This window comes from Paramacrobiotus metropolitanus, unplaced genomic scaffold (assembly GCF_019649055.1).
Source record: "Paramacrobiotus metropolitanus isolate TYO unplaced genomic scaffold, Prichtersi_v1.0 Parri_scaffold0000176, whole genome shotgun sequence".
Classification (NCBI taxonomy): domain Eukaryota; kingdom Metazoa; phylum Tardigrada; class Eutardigrada; order Parachela; family Macrobiotidae; genus Paramacrobiotus; species Paramacrobiotus metropolitanus.
The window spans coordinates 14,713-29,949 of NW_026570396.1; the positions used below are offsets into that span (position 1 = coordinate 14,713).

General features: G+C 39.9%; 1 protein-coding gene across 6 annotated transcripts; it reads right to left on the reverse strand.

Annotated features, from left to right (window-relative positions):
- Positions 1-240: 240 nt before the first annotated feature.
- On the reverse strand, positions 241-12,160 carry LOC129600406 (CUGBP Elav-like family member 3). Of its 6 annotated transcripts, none has more exons than XM_055498898.1 (10): positions 11,211-12,158; positions 7,719-7,801; positions 4,720-4,768; positions 4,448-4,576; positions 3,628-3,854; positions 3,045-3,300; positions 2,658-2,762; positions 2,026-2,124; positions 1,120-1,291; positions 241-867 (listed from the first exon to the last, which is right to left on the reverse strand). In XM_055498898.1, exons 1-9 carry the CDS (start codon positions 11,527-11,529, stop codon positions 1,161-1,163), a joined length of 1,398 nt encoding a protein of 465 aa, XP_055354873.1. In that variant the 5' UTR covers positions 11,530-12,158; the 3' UTR covers positions 241-867; positions 1,120-1,160. The 6 variants fall into 6 exon arrangements, 4 of the variants coding, with proteins under 4 accessions (XP_055354873.1, XP_055354872.1, XP_055354875.1 ...); XM_055498897.1 differs by having other exon boundaries at positions 2,961-3,300; XR_008692048.1 differs by lacking the exons at positions 241-867; positions 2,026-2,124 and adding an exon at positions 1,655-1,990 and having other exon boundaries at positions 1,151-1,291; positions 2,961-3,300; positions 11,211-12,159.
- Between the last annotated feature and the right edge of the window lie 3,077 nt (positions 12,161-15,237).

Genomic DNA, 15,237 nt, shown 5'->3' on the forward strand with positions numbered 1-15,237 from the left:
GTTGGTCACAGTCTCACAGACAATGCGCGGAATATAATCTTCAGCTACCGGTCAGACGCACGCAGGTTTATACGAAGGTCATGAACTATCACTTGCCTTGAGGCATACGAAAGGTTCGTATCGCAGATATTGTATTGTAGAATTAACGAATGTCTGCGTACTGAAACATTTGAGTAGTACTTTCTTTTGTAACAAAATGCTCGCGGCTTCCACAGACAAATTTTATTTGCTTTAAAAAACAAAATAAAACGTAAAGGCTAAATATGAACAGCAATGAACAACAGCGCACTCAGATACGGGTTAAATACGTGACACACCATACCAGCTAAAACAACTTCAGGATTAGAATTTCGGCAACAGTTGGTCAGTTTGAAATCTAAAGCATTCAACGAAGACGGCAAAATACACAGCATATTGCATAAGCCGTTACAAGCAGTTTATTTAAGTATAACAACGTAAATGATATATCGTCTGTAAAATATAAAACGAAAAAAAACTGTCTGCTGAATAAAGTAAGAACTTTGGTAAAACAGTGAAAAATCCTAAAATCATTTGGTAAAAACCAACTGACGGCCATCCCAGTCTCTCTCCTCCACGTTTTGATGTGCAAAAAAATTGTCCAACATTCTGCTTGGCCCAGTATTCATTCTCAAACATATATGGCACACACTCAAAAAACTGGAAGCTTGGAAACTGAGCCATTCAGTTATGGGATTTCTGACTATCCCGCAGCACTGTAGGTATATTAATAACAAAAGGTTGCGTATGAATACTTCCGCCGGCACAGTTGAGCATCCGGGTCGCCATAAGGAAAGATAATGGAAAATTATGGATATATGTTGTGAGATAATTGTAATATAAGTAATCCTGCAAAAAAAAAGAGCAACATACTAAGTTTTGGTTGCGTAGATCAGTCCATTTAATTTAATTAACATATACAGTACTTGCATTATTAGTACAAATATATCAATCAGATCGTAACATTTTATGTACCGCATATATATGATTTAAAAAATTGTTAGACGTTCTCAGTTGGCAGCTGCAGTATGCTTTAGCTGTCAGTGGTAGCATAAAGATAACGCACAATTAACAAACAAGCAATATGAGCGCAATACTTACTTGCTAAATATCGGAGCATACATAATTTAATCGATCGCTGATTAAAACATGCGACCATTGGAGTCTTTGGGCTTTTTTAATTGTACTTTCATACGCTTTTGTCCCATTTGGTAATTATTGAGAGCGGAAAGTGCGGCCTGAGCATTTGCGGAACTGTCATACCCCACAAAACCTGCAACCGAAACGGAGCACCGTTATAAATTTCAAGGAAGACTGTTAACTCAAAAATAACAATAAGTTTGGCAGTTATTTTTGTAAGTGCCAATATGCTCCAAAATTGGAGATAAGCAGCACCACCCAAGAACGCAAACGAACTCTGACTCAACAGAGATCTGTATTAGAAAATGATCCGCGGCATTTGCTCCACAAGAATATTAGTGAGTAGTAGCTTCATGTCTATGTAAATGTATGTATATAACGTTTCCTAAACTAAACAATATTTACGTTTAAAATGTTTTGCATACGCAAATAAAGGTAACAACAAAATTTACGTAGCTTGTATTAAATGCGTAGCTGATTTGTAGGATAGTTATACCCGGTTGTGCCGGCGAAGAGTTAAGAGTTGGCCAAAATGAAACCGATGAATAAGTAATAATGATGAGCAGTATAAAATGAAAGTAAATCATCTGCTTTAAAAGAGGCTAGAGTGTTTATAGCTGTGGATATAAAAGGTTTATTTGGTGTAGGAAGTGTGCAAAATCAAGTCAACTTGAAGGCGAGAGAGAGAAGCATGTGTAGAGACTGATCGGGTTAAACATTGGGGTTTTTTCCACATCCACCACCCGATGATAGCATGAGGGAAGCGGCGATCGTGGAAAACGAACCCAACTGCGGCTTTTAACGCATCAGGCCGCAAAATATCGACGGCATGCTGAAAAAACCAATAAGACCGGCGTCAATTTTCACCTGAATTAATCAGTGACGTCATCGGGTTATGCAGTGTACTACTTCCGGCCACATTGTGCCCGTTCATGTGGCCATAAGAGCTCCCGGAAGAGAAAGAGCCTACAACACACAGACACATACCATCACAGCAACCACGAACACAACGCGCGCGCATCTGCGGCCAGCCAATTAAACAGGTACAAATACCAGCGTCAATTTTCACCTGAATTAATCAGTGACGTCATCGGGTTATGCAGTGTACTACCACATTGTGCCCGTTCATGTGGCCATAAGAGCTCCCGGAAGAGAAAGAGCCTACAACACACAGACACACCATCACAGCAACCACGAACACAACGCGCATCTGCGGCCAGCCAATTAAACAGGTACAAATACCAAACAGAAACGATGACAGCACCAAGCTGCTCACTACTACAATACAATGATAGGCATCCCCATCGTCAGCGTAAGGCCGAGCGAAGGTGGTAGAAAAATCATTCCGAAGAGCGTGCAATTTGGAAAAGAGTAGGTGCAAAAGGTGACTACTACGTAACTGTACGAAGAAAGGCCATTCCAGAATACTCTGCACTTCTAATTACATTGTACAGGTACATCTGCAAATGTCATGTTGAATATAAGTAAGTAATTCTTACCGTTGGCATCGCCATGTCCGGAGTATAAACTGATACCCTGATACTGATTCAGCGAATGCGGAAAACTTTGGTTCATATTATCCCCACTGTGCATCGTATTTCCACCTTCAAAAGAAACCCCATATAATATCGACAACGACGATGACTACAATAATTAGATAAAAGACGGATACGAATCTGGTTGCCGAAATCCACGATATATATACAGAACACGTTGGGACATCACAAGGGAGATGCAAACAAGTCCACGAAAATAGTCGAGACCACAAAAAAACATAGAACAAACAAACAAACAAACAATACCAGATACACCACACTCTTTCCGTTTCTTCTGCAGCACGTGACCGCGCGCGACGGAACTTTCGACGGAGTGCCGTGATGATCTACCTGGGGCAAACTGATGGGCCGCTTGGGCTTGCAGCGCCAGTGCATCGAGCGACGGCATACTTCCGGGTAGGCTGGCGTTGCTGAAACTGTTGCCGGACAGATGACTGAGCGGATTACTCAGATTCTGACTGCCGCCCACGGTGCCCATGGATGTCGTGCCCAAGCTGTTGAACTGCGAACCCGCGGCGGCTGCGCTCAGCACCGGGTTAACGAAGGGGCTGGAGTTCAGTGAATTCATTCCCATGAGTGCCGCTTGCTGCAAACATTTGACTTGCATTAGATCAGTAGAACTTTTTTGCTTGAATGACTTCCTTGTTCCCAACCGAGGAGCTAATTTATCATGACCGTAAACGTTGAAGCTTAATGAAATTATTATCTTAATACTACGAGTAGTAACTTTGCATATATTTGGACTAGCTAAAGAAAATTTCTTCACTAAGTAAAGAGAGATCTTGAAATGGTTTTGCAACCCTTTATGTCGTTAGAGGATACGATAGTCCATTTTCGGGTATATCGATCAGGAAGAGTAAAGTTGAGCACAAAGCCGAAATAATTGCATGTACATAGTGTCCGTCTTGGTTACCTGAGCGTATGCATTGGCGGAGGCGTTGAGGAGCAAAGGATTCAGTAAACTATTCAGTCCCATGTGGCTTGCCATTTGTTGCATGCGTCGAACTTGGCGTTCTTTTTCCGTATCAGCAATTTTGACCACCAGGCTCGATGATGCTCCAGGCATTGTTTGTGCTCCATGTAAGGCGGAAATTGCTGACTGTGCTTCAGCAGGAGTGGAGAATTTGACAAAGGCACAGCCTGTTAATGACAGAAATTAATTTTATCGTGCGAATGCCGACCATCCAAGATTATTAATTTGGTCCAAGAGGCTTCGCAATTTGCGACTGTATGCTCTTATAATTCAGATCCTTTGCTGTTGTCACCACTTTTATTTTGTATCGTATGGTCATGTAAAGATCGAGTCAGCCGGTAACACATTACTGATACAGTATATTGCTGTACTTCGCACGGTCCAGGAAACACATATAGATATATTCGGTAGCAAGGATGATTTGTTCGTGCGAAAGATAATCAATGAATAAATTAATTAATTTTGTATATAGCTACATTACCACAAATCCGCATCGTTTATATGCTGATCCAAGCAATCGTAAATTCTTTAATGCTGGTAAGACGACAAATACTGCGGACAGCTGACCTATATCGTTTGATTCGCGATATCAGCAATTCGTCAAATCGTATCGTATTCCGTACAAACAGTAATCGTATCCCCTAACGGGAGGATTTTTATTTACAGTAACATTTTACCGGCCGTAATGGAGTCGATCACTAAAGTCAGTTTGGGGTCAAGCAAAGCCCAGCAGCGCGCCTGAGCACAGTGGGCACTTTACCTCGACTAGATCCTTCGTTATTGCGCAGCACCGTACACTCCTCGATGTTTCCGTATGGCTCAAATAATTTACGAACATCCTCTTCCGTCTGCTGTTTTCCCAGCATGCCCACAAAGAGCTTTCGATCCTCTGCAAAATAATAACGGTCAACAATTCATCCTATCCATTATGCATCACTCTAACCGCTAATCAAAATCGTCGCACGGTGTGTATATGTAAGATGTGGTATAGAATATGCGAAGCGTTTTCGTTGCGCATGCAGGTAAACTTACCGGCTCGGGATTCACTATCCGCCGGCTTCACTTGAATTGGTCGTGTCATCTACAAAAAGGTGTATGTATATATACAGCACATTCGTTATGTTGGCTCTGTTAGCCATTCGTGCTTCAAAACGTTTTGATCCATTTATTTTGGCAATAGCCCTTTCTCAATTCCGTCTGACGGCTTTAGTGTAATTACGAGTTTGCTTTGCAGTTGCCTGGCATGTAAGGACAATCTGAATAATGTGTATAACAGCGGTAAATGTACCGTTCATTTAATAACATACATAAGTGGCGTGTGCGTTACTGATTACGCAAATGCCGACGATGAAAAATATTTATAAACTACCCAAAGGACTGTGCATGGTAGACCCGCTACAACACCACTTCAAAGACACCAAAACATAGAATTTCACTAGGTAAATATACGAAAGGATGCAGTCCAAATAAGCAGTGTCTAAAGTAGGTGGAAAATACTCTAAACCTGATTTCAAACATATAAGAATTGTTTTCGTTGCGGTTACAGGCGCGTGTCGACATGTTGATCATAAAATACTGCACTTATTATGTGTTTGTGCGCATAAGCACTTATTCTAGAAGCGATATATAGCAGTAAGCATGCATTGCGATTGCCCTATGCACTTTACAGTAATTAGGGACTTATATTTTGTAACTACAATACAGTTTGCGCAGATGCAATGTGCAGATATGTAGATGTTTTTCGTATGGCGAAGCAATCCATTTCCCTGTCATTTCGCCAGGGCAAGATTAGCAAAAGAAAAATCTCCTGAGTACCATGGTCAGCCGGTTTGATGTACACTATAAGAACGTTGGATGCGTGTCTGGTCTCATACAAAATAACGCCGCATTCATGAGGATTGTCAAATATTGATACTGTTGTAATCTCCAAAGGCCGTCGTTATGCCATGGAATTGTATACGTAACTTAACTACTTGCCCGGATAACGACCCTAGGCAATCACTTGGGAATGGCTGCTGAATTTTCCTGGACAACAAAAACTCTTGCGCTAGAAAATTAGGATAGAATTTTTATCTGCGCGCCGTTTATGCGCTTTTAAACTAAACCTGTCAAATTTATTTGAAATTACGGGGCGGAAAAATTTCCGTCTAAACCTAATTAACCGAGTTTCTTTCAGGACAAGATCGAGTCGTTTCGTTTCTTTCAGGACAAGATCGAGACAATTAAATTCTGAGTCGCTAAAGTAAATATGAAGTCCTATGCAGATGATTATACGCGAGATGTTCGATGTTGTAACCTTTCATGCTACGTTTAGTTTCATTGTTGTTCTCCCGTTGTCGTCTTGCATTGCTGGAAATTAGTCACAACGTGGAATTTCTGGACTTTTCTTGTTGCATGGATGTTCGCCAGTAATGAGAGTTCACACTATGCGCAACGGAAATGCGATAAATTGACCAGCCAACTCAATCTTGTTCACAGTATTTGATATTTCAGAAATCATCTGAATCGGGGCGTCAAATGGAAAGCTTTGTTTGAGTACCCATCCATCGTAGCAGAAGAACCTCGTCCATTTTGCTGTTTGTAAGTGCGCATATGCATACCGAAGATCGGTTAAAATCCGGGAATATATGTATATCAGCCGGCGATGATCGAACTCTAGCCAACAGGAATAAGCGTATCATCTTGCATCATCTGGCCCCGGCTGTCGCACCCCAATGACAACACTCCTCATTTGCATTCACATCTATCTCATTCAGGCTTTTATTCCCTATCATCCATCTTGTCCTTTTTGTTAGTATTGGTTTATCCAGTTGGCAAACGCGTTCACTTCCCCGATATTACAACTTGTCTGATATATACACGCTCGCGCTATATAGGCACACAGAATACGGGTACATAGCTCTATATAACGCGGTGCATAAGGATCTGTTCCGACTCCGTTAAGCCACATCTCACCATCATGCCAGTACTTTTCATGCAAGCCAAATGATCCAGAGAGAAAACGACTGACTTCCGGTTCACTAAGCAAATTACTAGCTTTGAATACAATGCTTTTTACGATCGAGGCCCCCCGAATCCCGTCGGTAACATTTACCACGCTGACCATAAAACCCAACCGACATGGTATTCACCCTGTTACGCACCGTATGTCTGTACTTGTACATTCACAATGGATGTGTGCAATATATCGCATGCAGCCGCACCTTTGTCGTTATGTGCTCTAATTTCGCCATGCATTTTAAAAGCGCTTAGTTCGCTTAAATTAAAAGAGCCAGAACCGCAACGTTAGAAAGAAAAAGGAACCTACACGGCATTGACTAGGCTCATTTCCCTTTTCCTTGTATCACAATACGATACAGTTAAGTGCAATCCCAAAATGGTTTAACAAACCGAAGATAAAAGCCCAAATACACGAGCATTTTTGTTTTTGGTACAGTCTTCTTGAAGAATTATGGGCGAATGTGAATGCTGTTGTAAAAGTAACTCTCAATATACAAGGTTTTTCGGTTCATGATAGTAAAACGTTATAGTGATTTAAAATGCAAAGGTTTTTTGGTGTATTCAAAGCTATATCTCTTGACAAGAGTAGAAGAACAAACTGGCAGAATATTTTCCTACCGCGTGATTTAATGAAACAATTTCAAACGTGCTATACATAATTTGAGGAGTCATGCCCTGATTACAGAATTAAAATCTGTATATTCCATTATTTTTATTGAGTTGAGTTCAAAATACTCTACTTCCATCTGTTTGACCGGCAAACTACGACGTTCCTTGTTTTACCAAGATGGTTAAAGGAACATAATGCATAACTCACAAGGTTTTGACCCATTCTTAAAAGTATACCTGGATACCGTGTGTTTCTCTACAGTAGTTGAATGCCGCCTGGTTCATATAATTATGACACCAAGTCGGGACAGTTTTACTGAAAAGTTAAGTACTCAAGCAAGCTTTACACAACTCTTTTTAACCTTAAAAACTCAAAATGTGTTACGAAACAAACTTCGCAATTTTTGTAATGAAGAACTTACCCCAGGAAGGGTTTTTTGTTGATGAAGGGTGTTCTGACATCTGATAGCACTTTCGCGGTCACAGTATGTAAGGAATGCGCAACCTGTAAAAGTTTAAAAATAAATATGCAGGAAAAGGAACATTTGTAATCAAAGAAGGCAGCGACAGGAAATTCTAGAAGTGCATGACCATGCCTTTTTACTTAGTGCAGTGTTTATGTTTTTGTACTGTACGTTTTGAGCATGACAAGCTGTATAAACCCTAGACCTATACAGTATAATATTTTCCCAGAATACTGTAATTACGTTTTTATTTGGTACATTTTATAACTTTTCTTACCCGAAATTAAGTTATGAACATAAGACAATCTTTCACATGTTTTATTTCCTTTGTCGCAATTATAAATATTTTTTCAAAATAGTAGTAAAAATTAAATGCGCCAGAAACAAATGTGAAAACCACAAATTATGCACGGTGTCCAAACGCAACTACAGTACAAATAAAAAATCCAAAATGGAGGTTTTTTACTGCACGCTTAAGAAGGCACTATACTGCATTGAATGGATTGCATTTATAATATGTACAACACATGCTAAGTATGTCAGTTGCCGAGTGTTTTATGTATTTGTAAAATTTTTACTGGAAGGTAATGAAAAACAATCCGCAAGTTTATTATTATGTGAATGACGAACTACGAATCATTGTACGTTTTCAGTGTACAGATATGGCACAAAAGAAGAGCGCACATGCGCAAGAGCGAAAGTTTTATGGCTTGATTTCGTAAATCCAGCTTCAGATTAATTATCTATTTTCGTCAAATTAAAAAGATAATTAAAATAATCTATTTATCTCTCCTAGATCCATTTCTCGACTTCGAGTTTTGCGAGACCTGACATCTCTAAACAAACTTAAATACAGAAGATCTAGATACTGACACTTCAGTATAGAGGGATCTGACATTAAGCGTGTGAAATTTGAATTCGTATAATTTATATAATCCCATGTATGCACAAAATTATACAATATTATTCGACTGTGGGAACAGCATATTCACCAAATTAGAACAATTTCTCTCGTACAAAATTTTGCCTTATACCAGAAGTTCAGAACCGTGTTATATATAGCTACATCTAGTGCATTCGTCATCCGGCGATCGTTATAACAACATATATAGTCGCCTTCGATCCACTGCATTGACCGGCGATTACTCAGCGCTGTGACACAAAGATATTTTATTTTTCACGTCGCCTGTGCTTCTCATTCTCGGTGCATTTGTGAAAACCGGATTATCGTTTAATAATGTCACCCGTACAGCTGCATTCTTATGACATGAATAGTCTCGAACGGAAGAAAATAAAGACAACTCTAAAACCGTGCCTTAGCGCCACTGCTTATAACATGACCGAATGGAAAGTTATGAGACGATTGGGTATGTATTAATGCTGGCTCTGGCGACTGTTTGCTTGCCTGCTTTACTTAAGCAAGCTCCAACGCAACTATTACATCGACATATCCCAAAGTGCACTCCGCGCTTTCCGGTATGCAAAGTAAGAGAGCCGGAGCCCCGATTGACATGGAAAAGAGCGAGAAAAGAATAAAACTGCCCCATACACAGCTGAGTGAGAATGTGCTTCAAGTTTGCCTGATCGGGAATGTGTATAAAGTTTTCCCATCAAATCTAAACCAGCCTATCCATAAACACCGGCATTCTTTCCGCCGTCGTTCTCAAGCACATTTAGCAATCAAATATGCAACGCACGGACAGGCGACAATTGCTATCCTTATCGCCCAGGGTTGCCCATATAACACATCATGCAGAGCAGGGGAATAAAATACGGGATTTTTATAATGCATGCAACCGACGCAGCCGCACAGTACAGTTCGTATCTGTTGCCGTATATATGCTGATGGATAAAGCGGACATTTCAGGACAATTTAAAGCTTTAAACTATCTGCATCAACTCAGACAGTATCAGCTGCGATGAATGATTTCTGTCTGCACAACTGTGCGGTCCGGTCTCATCCTATTGGAGGCTGTATGAATGCTCTACGGTTACATCGGGTCAATAATTGTCTTGCGCGACAAAGGCCGACTAGCTGGCACTGGTCAGTTGGGGTAAACAGACCGTCCTAATTTAGCCCGCTCTTACGATCAGACAGATGGTCACTGCCTGTACTGGTCAAGCTTCATTCTAAAACCATAGTAAACAACGGTCCAACAATTTTCTAGGTCAGCTTTAACTGAGAACGTCACCGGACGCGCACATTTTCTAAGATATTTTTCATTTTAGATACGCTGTTCTGAGTAAAACAGAAAACTGAACAAACCGCTGCAAACGGGAGAAGCAATACAGTAAGCCATGACCAAACTAGTTTGCCACGCAACTATAGTTATACCAGGTTCTTAAAATTATTGATAATCATAAACACAAAATGTTTGGTTGGCAATAATGATATACTGCAGCTGCTAGCATGGCACATTGTAAAGTATGTAATTTTATAAAATAAATATTTCGAAAAATTACCATTGCTAGAGTGTTGTGTGCTTTATGAGTGATGCCGGTTGATGATGTGGACGCATTGCACAAATAAGCATGTTAATACGCATAATATACTAACCAGCCAAACGGCATTCCACTTGAAACTGATATTGCAACACACAAGTTCTAAATCAAAATTGCAAGAGAACGAACTCGTGCAAACTATGCACTTTTCCACGGTAGCGAGCGCTATCATAACATGCGTTTCGCAATCGTTATCTATACATTTCCAAACGCGCGAAGCTGGCGACTGTCTGCTGCATGCAGCATGCTGATTAAATTGTGCAATCTGTGAGCGGCCTACCGGCACGCTCCAACACGAAAGACTTCGATCTTTTAACCAACTCCATCAAAAGAGAAAAATCGCTCACATCTCCGGATACACCACAGTCATTAAAGTTTACCAAAACAAAAGGAAAAGCTTTACAAATGTGAAGCCTTGGTAAAATAAATTCATTCGTCCCTGTGTAAATTTCTAAAGAAATTTATCTGTCCGTTAATAAGTAATGAAGCGTGATCCGAGTACATTTCGGTCTTTTTTTGAGCCTTTCTAAGTCAATGATGTATTAAAGCATCCACGTATGTGAAAACTAGGGATATAAATAACACCTACACATTTTTTTTCGGTTTAAAATCTCCGAAAATGAACGAATTTTCATGCTTTTATTTAAGTGGTCTAGATCGTTAAAGGATACCGGCAAGTACTGCAGTCAGCGTGGAACCCAGCTCCTCCATTAGCAATGCAACCCATGCGGAACGTTCTCATTTACTGCTGGAATTAGTGCATTATTTTGAGTGTGATAATCAGTAACAGGCTATTTTCTTATGCTGTTTTACAGCCAAGGCTTAAACATATTCTTAAGACAACCCCGCAAACGTTTTTACAGCGTAAACATTAAATACGCAAAAGTTGTCAAAATCCATAAAGTAAGTTAATCTTACTATATACGTTAAGGTGTAATAAATGTGTACCTTTGTGTACTCCGGTATACTTGTCTTTAAGCACAATGAGTTCGTGTATTTTTCCAAACTGTTCAAAAAGAGGCTTGAGATCTTTTTCCATTAAATGCCGAGGAATTTGGCCGACGAACAATTTGATGGCATCGCTGTCTTTAGGCATGTTTATTATTTTGTTGCCATTAAAGCCGTTGGATACATCGGTAATGCTCTGTATATGGTTGGATGTTGGTCCAGGGGAAGAAGAACCCGATGCAGAATTGGAGGATGTATTCGGATTAGTCGGAGAGGGATCCAAGCCAAGACCGTTAACCGTTGCCGTTGCCATCTTCATTCAAAATTGTATGGAATATAGTTCACACACAGGAAATAATCACGCTACAGAAACAATAACTGACGGTATATGAGTATTTCGTCGCCGTGTTTCACTTGTCAAATATATTTTCCTGATATTTTCTGATAAGGTATCGATGTAACAAGATGACAATCTTTCCTTATGCGATGGTCGACATACGGATATTATAATTGTATGACTGGATGCCGGATGGTGTGCTTTTTGAATATACTGGTATATCGACAACAGAAGACGGGAATATAATATACACAACACTCCAAACGATAATTGGAAATGTACAATTTAATACACAGTAATAAAACTATTCTGATATGTAACGATGTAGGGATACGATAATATGCAACAACCAACAACAGGAAGCGCAGCAAAGCAGCCGGGAAAAAAACTACTCAACGAAGCCACACACTACTAACACGCACAACGCAAATTTGACGAAATTATAAGGAAAAACGCGTTTTTCCTATAATTCGCACAAATTTTTGTTATATCTACCACAGGACACGAGCACTGACTCAAACCGACAAAGCCTCAAACCAAAGCTCAAGTATAAAATGTGTGGCACTACATGGCACAGAATACGAAGTGAAATGTGTTTCATGTCAGTAGTTTCTCCAGCAAACGCCGCCATCGAGTCGGCAAAATTGTGTGCGATTGGTACAGTACATGGATATATCAGTGTGCGTCGCTGTACTACTATTCGTTTTGCTGAAACAGTTCGTATGAAACATCTGGACGAGTGATAAGGCGGTACTTGAAATACTTGTGCAATCATTTTAAATTCTATCGAGCATGCATATGGTAGGCTGTTGCGGCACATGCGTCGCATGATTTCGACCGAGGATGTATCGAACGTGGTGCGGCTTTTTAGTTTTATACAGCAGCAATTTTGATTTTAGAATTAGGTTATCATGCATAACATTATGTCCCAAATCATAATTACTATTGATAGCTGTAAACTGGATGGCGAATAATTAAATCCTTTGTGAATTTACTTCACCATTGCATAGTTAACTGTGCAATTGCGTCTGTCAGCATTTTTATTTGCATTTCCTTATGCTTTCGAAGGAGTTCCAAAATTTATTTATTAAGGAATTGAAACATAGTACAGATACAGCAGGTTTCTAATAATTTACATTGGATGCGCAAAAGGACTGCTGCAATTTGATATGTTTCGTAATTCAGCGGCAACCAACCTATAATTATATTGTAACTAGTGCTGTAACTCCAGTACAGCATTAGGCACTTGTACAGATACTTTAACAACGACTTACTGAATTATACATTTACAGTATATTAAAGGAAGAAACTGTTCGTTATTAAAAGCTCCGTTCCATGTACCTCCTCAATTAAACTGCTGCATCCGGTCGCTAGATTTCAAACCCAGTACAAAATAGTTTTAATTAATAATTATTTACTTTATTTAATTTAATTTTTAGTTTTAAATATTTTACGGTTTTTACCAACTTTAACCATTGGACAGTTAGCAAGTGCCCGGTTTGTATCAGGCAGCCGGTTTCGACGCTTTGCATATTACCGGTTTACCACATGGGATAAATTGTGTGGCACTTCTAAACGTTCTGCACCATTTGGGTTGCTATTACCAGCCATCTTCAGCCCCAAACCAATCCCAAACGACGAAAAAGCGCATCCGGTGTGACGCAGTGTTCTTCTACATAGAACTGCAAGGGAACGCAAGCGCATGCACTAGCTATTTCCAACGTCGAATACTTGCAACGCTAAAATTTTTATGATTGCAGTGCAGGAGTCATCGCTCTTTTTGAAATTACATATGTTGAACCATTACTTAGTTTAACATAATTTAAGTCATTTGCTTACAAGTTAGCTGCAAGATAGAGCAAAAAGTGTTTTTTGAAAGAAGCATTTTGTTCCCAAATCGTCAAGCAGTATTCAGCTGGACCAATGTATATATTAAATCTTTTCTGTGGTTTTTAGCTTTTCTGTGGTTTTTATTTCTTGAACAATTCGATATAGTATATTGCAGATATGTATTAACCTTTAGTCAGCATAACAAACAGAGGACGCATTATTTTCACCAAATTAATTAATCAGAAAGCACGCTGCACGTTGGCTGGCCTGCGAGTATCTATGCGACTGATTAATTTTTAAGAGTACTGTAGCCGCCCGCACAAGTTGCCCCACAGAGTGAGGTATACGGATATTTGCACCCACATTGCTCACTGTTGATCGCAGTGTGTGCAGGGAGAAGACAACGGCCGGATCTGCCAGTGGAGCAATTTGTGCGGGCGGCTACAGTACATAGTGTAGCCTGTGGTGCTAACGCTCTACAGACGGTATAATACGCTAGAATAAGCGATTAATTTCATGTCAGTCGGCTTTAAATTCCCCGTGGTTATGGATTTGCTCTAACAGCATATGAATGAGTTTACAATATATCCGTATCACACTTTGAATATATGAGCACCATCTGGCAGCCATCGGACATAATTAGAAAATGCTCATATCTCCGCACCCGCATTAAGCTATTTATACACACTTTACGGGTGAAAACTGAATGTCCTTCCTTATTTCGTAGCACCGCAGTGTTGGAACTTGGAACCGTACGTGTGCGATCCGCCGATCTCTCAGCTAACTTGCAAATTCAAATGATTTCAGCATCCGGAATTTTACTTATTTATTTATGCAATAATTTGCATCCATCCAGGTGAAATTACGTAATTTGTAATGCTTAAAAATGTGTATGATAACACGTCTAATTTGAAATAATACCTATTATTATTATGCCCGCTTAGCATTTGGCCATTTGTAATACATGTACAGTAAAGTGCAGCACGTGCGTGTACATCTTCCCCCCCATTACATTAATTATTATAGACAGATTTTGGTTCTCACGTTTATTGCGGATGTTTCTGGTAATTAAAGAACCAGCAAGTCTCTCACAGTTAACGCAAAATTTTAAACCAACCAAGCTTTTGATTGGTGTGGTTGATCTGCCGAATTCGCAATCACTGTGTTGCAAATACTGTACATACGAAGCCGGTTGCATGTTACGAATGATAGCTTCGCTGGCAAAGAATTAAATTCAATTAATACAAAAATATTAACACCTAAATTAGTATTAATTACAAAATTATATCGCATGTTATCTTTCGCGATGATCAACCGGCAATTCGAAAGGTAACCTTAAAGTAACTTTAAATACGTTCCATCCCCGACTGTTATTTTTGCGATCTCATCTGTCACCTTTTACCGTACGGAATAAAATGGCCTCACGTACAGTGCCTCGTGAACTCTACTCGTAGTACTTCTGATCTATGAAAACCATTCGACGTTTTTAGACTGTAAGCGCTAATTACAATATTCGCAAGAGATGCAGGGGTTAAGCAGATGCGCAAGTCTGGCGCAAAGCATACCCATTCATTCCTCAGATCCAGCGCGTGTGCTCTGATTAGCCCGCTTGATGGGTGCTACTGGGTCAGGTTTGTTGATCAACCTGGCAGGCTGTCTTCCGCTATCAGAATTTTACTTTTCTAGACGGTTGATCACGGTCATTGTCCGAAGGCTGAGCTTTTGTTTCAGGGACAACGACCGCAGAACATATTACTTGCATCATCCAGCAATTATCCTGGAACAACCAGCAGCTGCTCAAGACGTGTCCAGTTATACAAACAATACTGATAGCACGTTAATTAGCTAGATTAGTGAGGG